Source organism: Orcinus orca, chromosome 20 (genome assembly GCF_937001465.1).
Source record: "Orcinus orca chromosome 20, mOrcOrc1.1, whole genome shotgun sequence".
In the NCBI taxonomy this organism is placed as follows: domain Eukaryota; kingdom Metazoa; phylum Chordata; class Mammalia; order Artiodactyla; family Delphinidae; genus Orcinus; species Orcinus orca.
Genome location: NC_064578.1, coordinates 26,628,341 through 26,641,764, shown reverse-complemented (window position 1 = coordinate 26,641,764; position 13,424 = coordinate 26,628,341). Strand labels below are relative to the sequence as shown.

The 13,424-nt window shown below is 56.8% G+C and overlaps 2 protein-coding genes across 17 annotated transcripts in view; both read left to right on the top strand.

The window, feature by feature from the left end:
- Positions 1–7,762, top strand: part of NDRG4 (NDRG family member 4) — a 42,428-nt gene extending 34,666 nt beyond the window's left edge. For 6 of the 11 annotated variants that reach the window (XM_049703105.1, XM_049703106.1, XM_049703104.1 and 3 more), the window contains 9 exons: positions 127–363; positions 817–920; positions 1,784–1,840; positions 1,931–1,982; positions 2,971–3,018; positions 3,202–3,237; positions 3,352–3,403; positions 4,779–4,817; positions 5,624–7,762. In XM_049703105.1, coding sequence (XP_049559062.1) covers positions 127–363; positions 817–920; positions 1,784–1,840; positions 1,931–1,982; positions 2,971–3,018; positions 3,202–3,237; positions 3,352–3,403; positions 4,779–4,817; positions 5,624–5,778 — 780 coding nt within the window. In that variant the 3' untranslated portion in view covers positions 5,779–7,762. The remainder of the gene's footprint in view (positions 1–126; positions 364–816; positions 921–1,783; positions 1,841–1,930; positions 1,983–2,970; positions 3,019–3,201; positions 3,238–3,351; positions 3,404–4,778; positions 4,818–5,623) is intronic. The other 5 variants (XM_033419082.2, XM_004264954.3, XM_033419083.2 and 2 more) reach the window with 3 other exon arrangements.
- An 844-nt stretch (positions 7,763–8,606) lies between these two features.
- On the top strand, positions 8,607–13,381 carry SETD6 (SET domain containing 6, protein lysine methyltransferase). Of its 6 annotated transcripts, none has more exons than XM_004264956.4 (9): positions 8,607–8,750; positions 8,976–9,065; positions 9,147–9,291; positions 9,371–9,512; positions 9,639–9,833; positions 9,964–10,084; positions 11,761–11,941; positions 12,085–12,227; positions 12,374–13,381. In XM_004264956.4, exons 1-9 carry the CDS (start codon positions 8,724–8,726, stop codon positions 12,677–12,679), a joined length of 1,350 nt encoding a protein of 449 aa, XP_004265004.1. In that variant the 5' UTR covers positions 8,607–8,723; the 3' UTR covers positions 12,680–13,381. The 6 variants fall into 6 exon arrangements, with proteins under 6 accessions (XP_004265004.1, XP_049559056.1, XP_049559055.1 ...); XM_049703098.1 differs by having other exon boundaries at positions 8,635–9,065; positions 12,374–12,625; positions 12,701–13,381; XM_049703097.1 differs by having other exon boundaries at positions 8,637–9,065.
- The last annotated feature ends 43 nt before the right edge of the window (positions 13,382–13,424 follow it).

Below are 13,424 nucleotides of genomic sequence, written 5' to 3'. Positions count from 1 at the left end.
CCTTCTCTTCAGATCCTAGCAACCGCCTGTGAGACGGGCAGGGCCAGAATTTTACAGTCCGTTTTCCAGGTGGGAAGACTGGGCTCCCTGCCCCGCCCCCCAAGCCCTGTCTCCCTGTCCCGGCAGCTCATCTTCCCCGACCTGGTGGAGGGGCTGGTGCTGATAAACATCGACCCCAACGGCAAAGGCTGGATCGACTGGGCGGCCACCAAGGTGAGCGCGGTCCTCCTGGAATGGGTGGGGTGGGGCGGGGTGGGGCGGGGCGGGGCGTCCCGTCCCTCACGCTGGCTCCGCCTCGGCCCGCAGCTCTCCAGCCTGACCAGCACTTTACCCGACACGGTGCTCTCCCACCTCTTCAGGCAGGTAAGGGGACGGAGCCGTCCTCACGCGGGAGCCGGAGTGGCGGGTTGGGACTCTCCCGAGGGCCTGGTTCTGCCCCCCCTCCCGGCCGGGCAGGAGGAAGAGGGTGGCGGGGTGATGGGGCATCAGACATGCCTCACCCCTACCCCGGGATCAGCCGCGAGACTGCAGCACCCGAGACGGACTGGGGAGACGGATGGGGCGGGGTCCCCTCCCCTCCCCTCCCCTCCCCTCCCCTCCCCTCCCCTCCCCTCCCCTCCCCTCCTCTCCCCTCCCCTCCCCTCCCCAGGCCGTGGGCTCCCCCCACACACCCTTCCCCCTCCCCCCCTCCCTCCACACCTCTGGGGCTGGGGCAGGGGCCACTCCGGCCAGAGATGCCCCCTCTGAGCTAGTCCCGGTCTGTGGCTCCACACTGCCCTGCCGCGCGTGCGCTCATCCCCCGTCCCCGGGGCCCAGGAGGAGCTGGTGAGCAACACAGAGTTGGTGCAGAGCTACCGGCAGCAGATCGGGAATGTGGTGAACCAGGCCAACCTGCAGCTCTTCTGGAACATGTACAACAGGTGTGGGCGGCTCGGGTCCCAGCTGGCGGCACCAGGACGGGAGCGCTCACGCAGTTGGGGGACGCCCCCCTCCCCGGTACAGCTGCCCACGGCTGGCAACACACTCCCAGTTCGTAGATGAGTGGACCGATGAGCCTCCGAGAGGGGTGACCTCTTGCCCAGGGTCACACCCCGCGAGGGGCAGAGGGGGAGCAGAGCTCTTCTACTCCTCCCCCTCCCTTGGGCGTTGCCAGTGGGAGCAGTGGGGGATGTGGGCGCCACCTGCTGCCCCCACTGCCCTGAGCCTCAGTGCTGATATCCCTAAGTTAAGAGGAGGTTGGATTAAGTGCTCCTTGGAGCCCCTTAGGGGTTGCCCTGCAGGGGAGTGGCTGGGGCCCCCCCTCTGGCCTGCCCCTCCTTCTCTTTCTCCTACAAATATTTATTGAATGCCTGCTGTGTGCATGGTGCTGGAGAAACTGGAGAAGGAGGGAAGCCCTGGCCTGCCTGCCTCTAAGGCAGGGGACTCCCAGCACAGGTGGTGGTGCACAGCCCGTAATGAGAGCCAAATGTGAGGGCCCACCTGGCATGGCTTGGGGGGTCCCGGAAGAAGTCACGTGAGGGGAGCCCTCAGGCCCCTACTTGTGCAGAACAGGTCTCTGTCTCCCCATTTTACCAATGGCACGTGTGAGGCTTTGTCTCACTGTTGAGACGCTAGAGCGTAAGCCCCCAGTCTGGGGCCAGCCCAGCACCTCCAGGGATGTTGGGCCATGATTGCCATGTGGAGGGATGGGGTTGAAATACGGCAGTGTCAGGCTTGGGGACATTCCCCAAAGCCCCGCCCCGGGATCCAGTCCTGGGATGCCCACCTACGCCTCTCCCTGCAGCCGCAGAGACCTGGACATTAACCGGCCTGGAACAGTGCCCAACGCCAAGACGCTCCGGTGAGTGCCCTGCCCCCTCCAGCCTGCCAGGCCTATGTAACCCCCTCTCCAGTGCCCAGGCCAGACAGCCCTTCTCCTCTGTGTCTGCAGCTGCCCTGTGATGCTGGTGGTCGGGGATAACGCACCTGCCGAGGAGGGGGTGGTGAGTGAGGGATTGTGCCCTGGTGCCAGTGGGTGGCAGGGGCAAAGGGGTCACTGGCTCCTGGCCAATGGGGCCAATTCCTGACCCTGCCCCGGGAAGCCTCGGGGGGACGCCGGATGGTGGGCTTCTCATCCCACTTCCCCACCATCTTGCCAGGTACCAGTGCCTGAGACAGCCCCCATCCTTCAGGTGAGGGAGGCTTGGAGACAGGAGGGGCCTGGGGCCAGGACCGGGCCACCTGATTTCCCCACCCTACCCCTCCCTGCAGCACGGCAGCCTCTCCACACTCTCCACCCATTTTAGGCCCAGAGACTAAGATCTCTCTTTTCTCTAAAATTGATTCACTTGTTATGAAATAAGCAATTCATGAGCACAGCAATGGTCCCTCTTTGACCATCACATGCATCCATTATGTTTGGGGATCATGTGTCACCTCTCCTGTTGGAACTCTGAGGGCAGGCAGCCCGGGGTGTTCATGTCCCCCCAGAGGGTCAGGGGTCCAGGAGTGCCCAGAGAAGACCCCAGTGTGCACCCAAACTACGACACCCTCCATGTGCCTGAGGTCTTCGGGGAGCAGGGCTGTGGGCTGCGCCTGCCATCTCGACCCCGGCAGGGTCAGGGCTTCAGAGTCTCCTGCTGACCCTTGGCCCTCCTTCACCTCTGACGCCCGACTTCTGGGGTGCCTTGCGCTTTCCCAGCCTCCCCCGCCAAGGTGGCCCTGGCTCGCTGTGAGGCCGCTGCCCAGCCCCTGCCCCCAGCCCAGCAGCAGTTGTGAGTGCAGTAGAGGGTCTCAGGCCCTCAGGGGGCTGCTTCCTGATCCCCAGGGCCTTGGCCTTGCCAAGGTGCCTGTGTCTGCCCCCTGCACTCCCTCCCTCACCTGTAGAGCCTCGCAACTCTGGGGATAGACCCTCCCTTAGCATCTGGGGCAGGGGGACGCCTGATAGCCCTCGGGCGCCTCACTCTGTTGAAGCCTGTTCCTCGTCCCCAGGTTGAGTGCAACTCCAAACTGGATCCAACCACCACGACCTTCCTGAAGGTGAGGCCCTCCTCCCCACCCTGCGCCCAGCCACAGGGAGGGGCCTGCCTGGGGGCCCAGCCAAGGCGGGAGCAGAGCAGGACGGTGTGTCTGGTCAGGGGAGCCTGTCCGGGTGTGCCAGGGACAGGCAGGGTGTGGTGTGAGGGGGCCCCTGCTCAGCTCACCCCCCTCTCTCCCCTGCAGATGGCAGATTCCGGGGGGCTCCCCCAGGTCACACAGGTGAGACTCTTGGCCCTCTCTCCGTCCCTTACCTGGCCAGGGGTTGGGGAAGCCTCCCCTCCCCCTGAATCCCAGGCAGGCGAACAAAGCATGTACCTGTCCCTCACCCTGCAGCCCGGGAAGCTGACTGAAGCCTTCAAGTACTTCCTGCAAGGCATGGGCTACAGTAAGTATACCTCCACCCCACCCTGCCCTAGAGACTGGGGGGCAGGCAGCAAGTTGGGGCTGACGCTGTGCCTGGGGGCCTCTAGGGCATCTCCATCTAGGTTGTAATTTGATTGTCCCAGGCCAGGCCCTGCCCTTGGGGAGGCTTTGGGGCACTGTTCTCCTGACAGGGCTGGGCCTTTTGGGGTCGGGGACTCTTCTCCCAGCTCTGGGGAGGAGGGCCCGGGGCTGAGTCCTGCCGGGGAAGCCTGCCTAGGGGTGAGTCACCCACCCCACCCAGCGCCTGCTGGGCCTACAGCACCTGAGAAGGGCTGAGAAGATGCCGGATGGTACCAGGGGCATCAGAGGAGTGGACTTGGAGTCTGGGGACTGGGGAAGGCATGTGAGGCCATCTGGGTGTTAGGAGAGCTGAAGGCAGCCAAACTGGGGGTGGCATATCTGAAGACCCCGAGGAAAGAGGGGTGGAACTGGCTCCCTGCCCGCCCCCGACTTCCCCTCGTGCGGGGGTGAGACACTGCTCATGAGCGCCACCAGCGCACATGCCCCCTTGTTGACACACGTGCATCTCCTCAGTTCCTTCCGTCTCCCCCTTGCGCCTGGCTCTCCTCCTGGAAGCAAACTTCCTCTGCCCGAATTTTTCTGCGCCCCAGACCTCAGCCTCTGGAGCTTGGGCCTTCTGGGGAGGACAGGCCTGTGGGGGAAGGCTGGGGGGCCAGCCAGGAACAGACCTCCACTCCCCGCCCCCAGGGGACCGGGGCCCCCTGCCAGCTTGTCTGTGGAGAAGTAGGGCAGCAAGAGGCCAAGACCCACAGTGAGACCCAGCAGGGGCTCTGAGGCTGGGCGCTGAGCCCAGGAAGTGCCTGGCGGACGCTGCTGGGACGGGTGGGTGAGCAGTACTTGTCACGGGGCTGGGACCCATTCTCAGGGCCCCAGGACAAATACCACCAGGCAGCCCAAGAGCTGGGAAGGATTTGGGAGGTCATACGGGCCTCCCGCGTTCTGTCCACGGGGAGAGTGAGCCCCAGCACAATGGAGAGGGTGCTGGCACTAGGTTATAGGCCTTAAAGGCTTTGTGGGCGTGAGCCCCCTGTGCTGCAGCCCAGGCTGGAGAATCGGGGGGTGAGACGAGCACTCCACCCTACTCTCCCGACTCCTAGGGCCAGACTGACATCAGTCAGTGCTGTGGTTCCTTCTGTGGCCGCTGCTTCGGTGGGTGGGCAGGAGAGGGCTTCCTGAGGCTCTGGCCCTGCCCCCAGCCTGCTCTGTGCCTTCCTCTCCTCTCTGACCCATCTCGCCGCCCTCATCTCGCCGGACCTCCTCTTCACCCGTGTTCTGTCTCCCCAACCCTGCCCCTCTGGCTCTGTCTTCTCTCTTAGTTGCATACTTGAAGGACCGAAGACTGAGTGGAGGAGCAGGTAGCCCCGCACCCCCTCCCCTAATGCATGGACCGCCCCCCAGCTCCCCCCGCCGCCACCCCAGGAGCCCCAGCTCCTTCCTCTGTGCAGTGCTGCAGCCAGGCCGCATCTTGCCATGGGAACTTCTTGTGTCCTGCTCTTCCGTGGGCTCTGTCCCATTTAGGGCTCCAGATTGGCTGGGTTTTAGATCAGCCTTGCTTCTAGGTTGCCATGGGCCCCGTGGCTTCCAGCACTCTGGCAGTTGGAACCAGAACTTCTCAGAGGTGTCGGCCCTGGGGTCAGGGGCAAGCCATGCCTGAGCTGGACAGGTGGCTAGTTGAGGTCAGGAAGGTAGAATTTGCTTCCTGCAAGTCTCGCTTGTAAAACTCTGAATAAGGGCAGAAACAGGATTTAGGGCAGTCTGGGGCCATCACACCTTGCCCTTCTTTACAGAACTGGTCTCATTCCCCCTGCCCCATCATCCTCTTGAGGGAGGCAGAGTTGGAAATAATGTCCCATCCTTGCTCCAGCTTAAGGACACCCGGTCAGCTGCCACCCCATTTTGGCCACAGCTCTGGCCAGCTCTTGTGAGGAGGGTCCTGCCGGCCTCTGTGGCCCCCTGCCCCTTTGGCTCACTCCCTGTCGCTGGCGTTGCATGCCTGGGGCTTGACAGAGCAAGTGTAGAGCCCTGGCTTGGGATGAGCCTCCATGCCTTCGTCGGAAGAACCGGTCTCGCTGGCCGCTTTGCTTGCGTAAATCCTTCTCCCGCCTGCCTGCGCCCGGCCCCGCCTGCTGGTCCTCACCCCCGGTGCCCTCTCTGTCTGCAGTGCCCTCGGCCAGCATGACCCGTCTCGCCCGCTCTCGAACCTCGTCCCTCACCAGTGCCAGCTCGGTGGACGGCAGCCGCCCGCAGGCCTGCACCCACTCAGAGAGCAGTGAGGGGCTGGGCCAGGTCAACCACACCATGGAGGTGTCCTGTTGAAGCCCTTGGTCCCACGAAGATGCTCACCTGCCCCCCAACCTGCATCGACGTCCCACTGCCATCCTTGTGCAGCTCATTTCCCCTTTAGTTTATTTTTGCGAGGGCGAAGGGGAGGAAATGGGGTTACTTTTCTTTTGTTTAAAAAGATGAGGGGATCCGTCCTAGATGCTGCAGTGGAACAGTCTCCAGATGGTTTGAGGGGCTCACTCTTCCCCTCCCCCCCTCCCCCCTCACCTCATTAACTTGGCTGACTTAGACCCTCTCTTCCAGTTTTCCAAGGCCCAGGCACAGTCAGGGCAGGGCTCCAGGGAAGAAGGAGATTAGCTAAGGGAAGACTTTGAGTCCTTCTCTGGCCAGGATCCAGGATAATATGCTGGATTAAAGAAAGCATGGGTTGACCCCCTCAAGCAGGCAGGTTTGAAGGTGGGATGGGGTTTTGAGACGGTAGGTGCTGGGACAGCAGGAACAGGGTCCAGCTCAGGCACTGGCATGAGAACCAGGAGACAGCAGCAGGGAGCACTCAGAGGCAGGAGCCCTGGAGCTCTGCAGGCCCCTTTCCCACCCCCGAGCCCCACCATCAAGCACATCTGTTTCTGATTTTAGCACCCGTGACAATCATCTGAACAGTAGCCACAAGGGGGCGCTTCAACCAGACAGCAGTTTTCCTGGTGCTCTGTGGGTGGACCTGGTGCTGTAGGGCCAGGCAGGTAGGGGCTGAAAGGGGTTTCTCTGCCCAAGGAAGACAGAACACAGAGGACCTTGAGGGCAGGAACCCCACAGACTGTCCCAGCCCACAGTCTGCCGCCTCCTGGCCCTGTCCCGTTTCTGAGCCAAGGCCCTGAGGCAGAAAATCACCTGGTCCTCTGCCTCTAGGGAGCTGACTAGGGCTGAGGTTAAAGGCTGGGGTACGCCTCTGAGAACTTCGTGGTGACTGCCTTTGGAAGCCAGCAGGCAGTGGTGGCTCAGAGTTCCTATAGAGTTCCCCCAGAGACCCCCTTTTCACCCCTAGGTTCCATGGAGGACAACTTAATCAGCAGCAGCATGGCCAAGGCCACTGGAAGCATTTCTAGGGAGAGTTCTAGTCAAGCTATGCAATGTTTCACGTAGGCATCACTGAGAGAGTTCATTTGGAGAAAACTGGCCCAAGATAGCAGGACTTGGCAGTCCCAAATCACCATCCTAGCCATTTGGAGTAGGCTCAGGCTGGGGCTTGCTGGGTCCTGGGGTGGGAGGTAACGTTTCCTGAAATGAACAAGGGCCAGGCAGAGGAGGAAGGCTCCCCACACACCCCAGCCCCTTCCAGCCAGCTGAAGCCCAGGGCTGTGCCATATACTTCCTGTTCATCCACCTTACTGGGTAGAATCTCCTGACCTAGGAACCAGAAGCCATTTGTCTCTGAGCCTAAATCAGTTGCCACAAGCCCTCAAATGAGTAAAACAGAGAAGAGGGGAGAGCAATGAAAAATGCAGGGCTGTGGAGGGTGGGTGGGTGTGGGTGGGGCTGAGGGGACACCTGCATCCACATTTCCTTGGCACACATCACCCCCTTCTGTCATCTTAAGCCATTATAGAGCCCAGTGGAGTGTCTGTTAGTTCTATTCACTCACGTGCTTCCTTTGAATATAGAATGTGACTGTTTGAAAAGCTGGTAGAATTAATCCCTTTTACTGTAGATAGCGCTGTGAATCTTGGATTTTTTTTCCCGTGTTCTTTCAGATGAGATCTATAAATATCTATACATTATATATATATGTATATTGGGTACTCCGGCGTGTGGCTTTCCATCGGACGTTGTCTTCTTTGGTCAAAGTGAACTATTAATGGAATTTGTTATTTTCTTCTCTGTACAAAGTGAAGAGCCTACTTTTGTGTATTCTGGTGCCTGATGTCATGAGACTTTGAGATGACAAAATGTAAAACAAAAACCCTTGTCAACGTAGAAAGAGTTAACTGTGCTGAAAAACTAATAAAGAAACTAAGAAGAATTTGAGTATGGTGATGCCATGCCCATCATGAGAAGCTTTGGAAGAGACAATGTTTAAACTGGTGAGGCTGGTGCTTCTTGGGTTTAGGTGGGGTTGACCGTTCTGTTGAAGACAGGCATTTCCATCTATCTCTGTATTTCCATATCTTGTCACATCATCTTACCAATCCTTACATTAATTCCATAGGGTAGATACTAATTATCTTAGTTTCACAGTTGAGGAAACTGAATTTGCCTTAATAAGAGGCCAAGCTGGGAGGTGGCCTTGACAGTATTTGACTTCAAAACCCAGACCTGTAACTTTTATATTCGTTGCCTCATTTTCTTAAATTTAACGGCATGCTATTTCCCCATGTTTAACCACCATTTCTGATTCATTTACTCAGCCATTTATCCAATAAATATTGAGTTCCTGCTGTGTGTCAGCAACTAAAGCAGCAAGTAAATAAAAATAAGCCCCTCCATGTGCTACCAGACGATGAAAAACTGAGCGGGTGTATTCTATCAATAGTTCTGGGAGCCCTGACCACACAACTCCGAAACACCTGCACAAACTGCTCTAATTGCGCACCCAGCCGGCCTCCAGCGAGGCCTTCCCTTCTCATCCAGAAATGGGATTTTGCACTTCAACCGGACTTCTACCCCCAGGGGTTTCAGCTGTCACAGACCAAGACTGGGAAGGGTTGTGCCTGGCTCAGACCAGGCTCAAGGCGGCAAGGGGACACATCTTCCTGCACCCGGCGGTTTCTTAACCCAAGTGGGGACACCGGGCCTCAAGGATGTTTTCAGCAGGGGTTGTACGACCAGGTGCAAACCCTCACTCTTCTTCCGCGTGGAAGTCGAAACGAACATCACGTGGTTCCGGGGCGGGAACATAGGCCCCGCCCCTGAGAGTCCTGCCCCCAGACGCCGGAAGCGCCTGCGCTGGGCTGCGGAGTCGCGGGGCTGCGCGCCCTTGGACCATGGCGACCCAGGCGAAGCGCCGGCGGGTGAGTTGTGGCGGCAGACGCAGGAGCACCCCTCTCCGCCGCGCCTCGCCGCTTCCCCGTCCGCAGCGCCGTCCCGCACGCGGCTGCGCGGCCTGCCGCGGGTCATTTGCCGCACTCCACATCCCCTCCCCCAACCCCGGCCCTTCCTCCGCGCGCGCCGCCGTCTTCTCCGCCCCCAGCGAGCTCTTCCGGGCGGGGCAACGCCACTGCGCTTGCTTATCTCAGGTGGCAGGGCTTGCGGGCAGCGAGGACCCGGCCCCGGTGGCCAGCTTCCTGAGCTGGTGCCGGCGGGTAGGACTGGAGCTGAGTCCCAAGGTGAGTGGGGGGCGGGGTGGAGGCGGGCGCGGCGGGGAAGCGGGCGCGGTGTAGCTCTGACCGGCCGCTCTCCCTGCTCAGGTGGCGGTGAGCCGGCAGGGCACGGTGGCCGGCTACGGCATGGTGGCCCGGGAGAGCGTGCAGCCCGGGGAGCTGCTGTTCGCGGTGCCGCGGGCCGCACTTCTGTCGCAGCACACCTGCTCAATCAGCGGCCTGCTGGAGCGAGGTGGTTACGCCGGCGGGGGTGGGACGCCGAGGCGGGCCTGCGGGGCCGGCCGGGGCCCTAACCTCTTCGTCTCCCTCAGAGCGAGGCGCGCTGCAGAGCCAGTCGGGATGGGTGCCGCTGCTGCTGGCGCTGCTGCACGAGCTGCAGGCCCCGGCCTCGCCCTGGAGCCCCTACTTTGCGCTGTGGCCCGAGCTGGGCCGCTTGGAGCACCCCATGTTCTGGTGAGAGCCGTAGGAGGGGCAGCACCGTAGGTAGCCTGGCTCGAACCGCCCTGCCCTTGGGACACGGGTTCCAAGCGCTAGTCTCGGTAGGTGGTGTGAAGAACTTGGGTGGGGGTGTCACTGCAGGCCAGAGGAGGAGCGCTGGCGATTGCTGCAGGGCACCGGCGTACCCGAGGCTGTGGAGAAGGATTTGGCCAACATCCGCAGCGAGTATTATTCCATCGTGCTGCCCTTCATGGAAGCCCACCCCGATCTTTTCAGCCCCAGGGTTCGCTCTCTGGAACTCTACCGCCAGCTCGTGGCTCTTGTGATGGCCTACAGGTCAGTGAGCGGAGCCTTAAAAAGGACCCTTTTTTTTAGAACTCTATTGAGGGACTAGAAGGGAAAGAACAGTGAACCCCACTCGTCTCTCACCCTGCACTGGGCTTTAGCAAAGTTCTCTCTGTGGCAGCTTTCAGGAACCACTGGAGGAAGAGGATGATGAAAAGGAGCCAAACTCCCCTTTGATGGTGCCTGCTGCAGACGTACTAAACCACTTAGCCAATCACAATGCCAATCTAGAATACTCTCCAGTGAGTGGATCTGTCCCAGTTCTTGTTCTTATGTGCTTGGATGATTGGGCATGTGATTCAAACCGGTGTGTTATTTATGCTGGCCTGGCAGTTGAGCTAAACACTCCATTCTCCTCATACTAAAAATGTGTAGGTGGAATTATCTCCTCCTCTGTGTACTTTGCGTATTCCACTGAAATCGCCTGAACTGAAAACATCTCAAAACCTTACAAGAAGGCTGGGGTTAATCCTCTGATAAACCTTGCACCCTCACTGATTTGGTTCTATAGGTTGGTTGTTCTGTGCAGTGCTAGTGAGCCAAGATTGTTTCCGGGCCCTGTGGACAGCAATCTGGAACAGCCATAGTGTCAATACTTTTCACAAGAGGGGATGTTCATAAGACCGGTTTAAGATGATACCAAGGCTGTGTTTGTATCAATTCTATTTGCTAAGTGGAAAGTTGCAAAAAAAGATCTAAGTTTATGGGATTAAAAATTAGGAAATGGCTGTTTAAAATAAATTTATTTTTGGCTGTGTTGGGTCTGTTGCTGCATGCAGGCTTTCTCTAAGTTGCAGCATGCGGGAGGCTACTGTTCGTTGTGGTGTGTGGGCGTCTCATTGCGGAAGACGGGCTCTAGGCACACGGGCTCAGTAGTTGTGGTGCACGGGCTTAGTTGCTCCGTGGCATGTAGGATCTTCCTGGACCAGGGATCGAACCCGTGTCCCCTGCATTGGCAGGCAGATTCTTAACCACTGTGCCACCAGGGAAGTCCCTGGCTATTACCTTTAAAAGCTTGTGTCCATTTGCTGTTCCTACTTTGATCTTGGTTTTTTGGGTTTTGTTTCTGATTTTTTGCCACACTGCACAGAGCCTAGTTCCCCCCGCCCAGGGACTGAACCTGGGCCCCAGCAGTCTTAACCACTGGACTGCAAGGGAAGTGCCTAATTCTTCATTTTTGTAAAGCTAGCAACTTTTTGGGGGGGCTGTGTCGGGTCTTAGTTGTGTCACGCACGCTCTTTGTTGCTATGCACAGGCTTCTCTCTAGTTGTGGTGTGCAGGCTTTGTTGCCCCGTGGCATGTGGGATCTTAGTTCCCTCACCAGGGATTGAACCTGCGTCCCCTGCATTGGAAGGCGGATTCTTAACCACTGGACCACCAGAGAAGTCTCCAAAGCTAGCAACTTTTTTTTCTTTTTTGCGGTACGCGGGCCTCTCACTGCTGTGGCCTCTCACTGCTGTGGCCTCTCCCGCCGCGGAGCACAGGCTCCGGACGCGCAGGCTCAGCGGCCATGGCTCACGAGCCCAGCCGCTCCGCGGCACACGGGATCCTCCCGGACCAGGGCACGGAACCCGTGTCCCCTGCATTGGCAGGCAGACTCTCAACCACTGTGCCACCAGGGAAGCCAGCTAGCAACTTTTTAAGTGTTTGTGAGATGACTGAGCAAAGATTACCTACTAAACCATGGGGATGACCTTTGACCTTTTAAGTCTCACCACTTTTATTCTACAGTACAGGATCTTAACAAGAACTAAAGGTAGAATGTTGGTAGGCATAGTGTCAGTCCCACCATCACTGAACTATACCTGCTGGAGGGAACTGTACCCTCCTAGGAGGGAAGTAATCTTCATGAGGCTGGCCTGGGAAGGGCCTGGCCCCAGCTTCTCCCTTCGGCCCCAGCTTCTCCCTTCCACCCCAGAATTGTCTTCGGATGGTGGCCACTCAGCCCATTCCTAAAGGCCATGAGATTTTCAACACTTATGGGCAAATGGCTAACTGGCAGTTGATTCACATGTATGGCTTTACTGAACCGTATCCTGACAACACGGATGACACGGCTGACATTCAGATGGTGACGGTTCGTGAAGCAGCGTTACAGGGTGAGTGATTAAACCTTGGACACTGGTGTATGTCTCCATCCCTGCCCCAGGTGCTCTGCCAATAGTAGTTGTTCCCTTTTTGTAGACTAAGGAGAAATGAGCTCTTGGGTATACTGACTTTCACACCAGTACTTTGTCTACAGGAACAAAAGTTGAAGCTGAAAGGCTCCTACTGTATGAACGCTGGGATTTCTTATGCAAACTGGAGATGGTAGGGGAAGAGGGAGCCTTTGTGATTGGGCGGGAAGAAGTGCTGACAGAAGAGGAACTGGCCATGACACTCAAGGTAAATGCTCAAAATAAGTATTTTAGATCTAGGTGCGAGGAAAGGTGGCATGGATGGAGAGGACACTTAAATGCTGTCACGGCAGGTTGGCTTCTCTAAATCAATTTCGGAAATACCCAAGTAAAGGGCCCCATGGTTGCTTCTAGGTACTGTGCATGCCTGCTGAGGAGTTCAGAGAATTTAAAGACCAGGATGGATGGGGAGATGATAAAAGGGAAGAGGACAGCCTGACAATCACAAATATCCCCAAACTCAAAGCATCATGGAGACAGCTTCTTCGGGACAGTGTTTTATTGACCCTGCAAACTTATGCCACAGACTTAAAAACCGAGCAAGATTTACTCAGTAGTAAGGAGGTCTACGCCACACTCAGCTGGAGGGAACAGCAAGCCTTACAGGTTCGTTATGGTCAGAAGATGATCTTACACCAATTGTTGGAACTGACTAACTAGCAGGTTCCCTTTTTCCTGAAGGAATGTCCAGGAGAAGAACTTTCTGCTAAGCTGGTACACATTGATGCTTGAAAAGAAGGATAATTTGGACCTTTTGTTTTGCATTTCATACTAAATACCAAAAGGAAAAGTAGCAAAACTGTTGTCTAGGATGAATTCCAAGGTAAGAGTGACATGCTGAAGGATTTGGGAACAGTAGATGTGGGAACTGCTGCTTATTGTTATGAACACTAATAAATTTTGTAGCTGTTTGGTTCTCAGCTTGATCCAAAGTTAGCAGAAATGTGATAGTGATAACATTTTGTTGTAGTCTGGCATTTAATAACATGGACTTTGAAAGTAGACCTGGTTCAAATCCAGGTCTATTTTGAAGAAGTCACTTTCCCTTAGTTAACAACTGTTTCCTGTTGGAAGATTTAATAAGCTGTGTCACTGGGACTCTGAGCAATTGTTTAAATTCCTTAAGCAGCCTAGATGGCACAACTCACCCTTAAGAGACACCAATGACATTCAAGTCCCCATGTAAGATTTCTATTTAATCTTGAACCTTTTTGTCCTCTCTGGCCATAAAACTTGACAGTCATGAAAGGTAAGGTATATATTAGGTAAGTTTTAAATACATACCTACTCCTTTTCTTTTAGAAATTATATCTAATGTTGTAAAGCAATTATACTCCAATAAAGATGTTAATACTGAAACACCATGAGGGTAAAGGACGTTTTTAAATGGGCATTTTGAAACTGT

What these genes read in the sequence shown, in the direction of transcription:
- SETD6 (XM_049703097.1), top strand. Translation starts at nt 8,724, where the DNA reads ATGGCGACCCAGGCGAAGCGCCGGCGGGTGAGTTGTGGCGGCAGACGC. An exon ending in CAGCGGCCTGCTGGAGCGAG is followed by an intron (nt 9,292 to 9,370) that starts GTGGTTACGCCG and finishes CGTCTCCCTCAG; the next exon opens with AGCGAGGCGCGCTGCAGAGC. An exon ending in GCTCTTGTGATGGCCTACAG is followed by an intron (nt 9,834 to 9,963) that starts GTCAGTGAGCGG and finishes TCTCTGTGGCAG; the next exon opens with CTTTCAGGAACCACTGGAGG.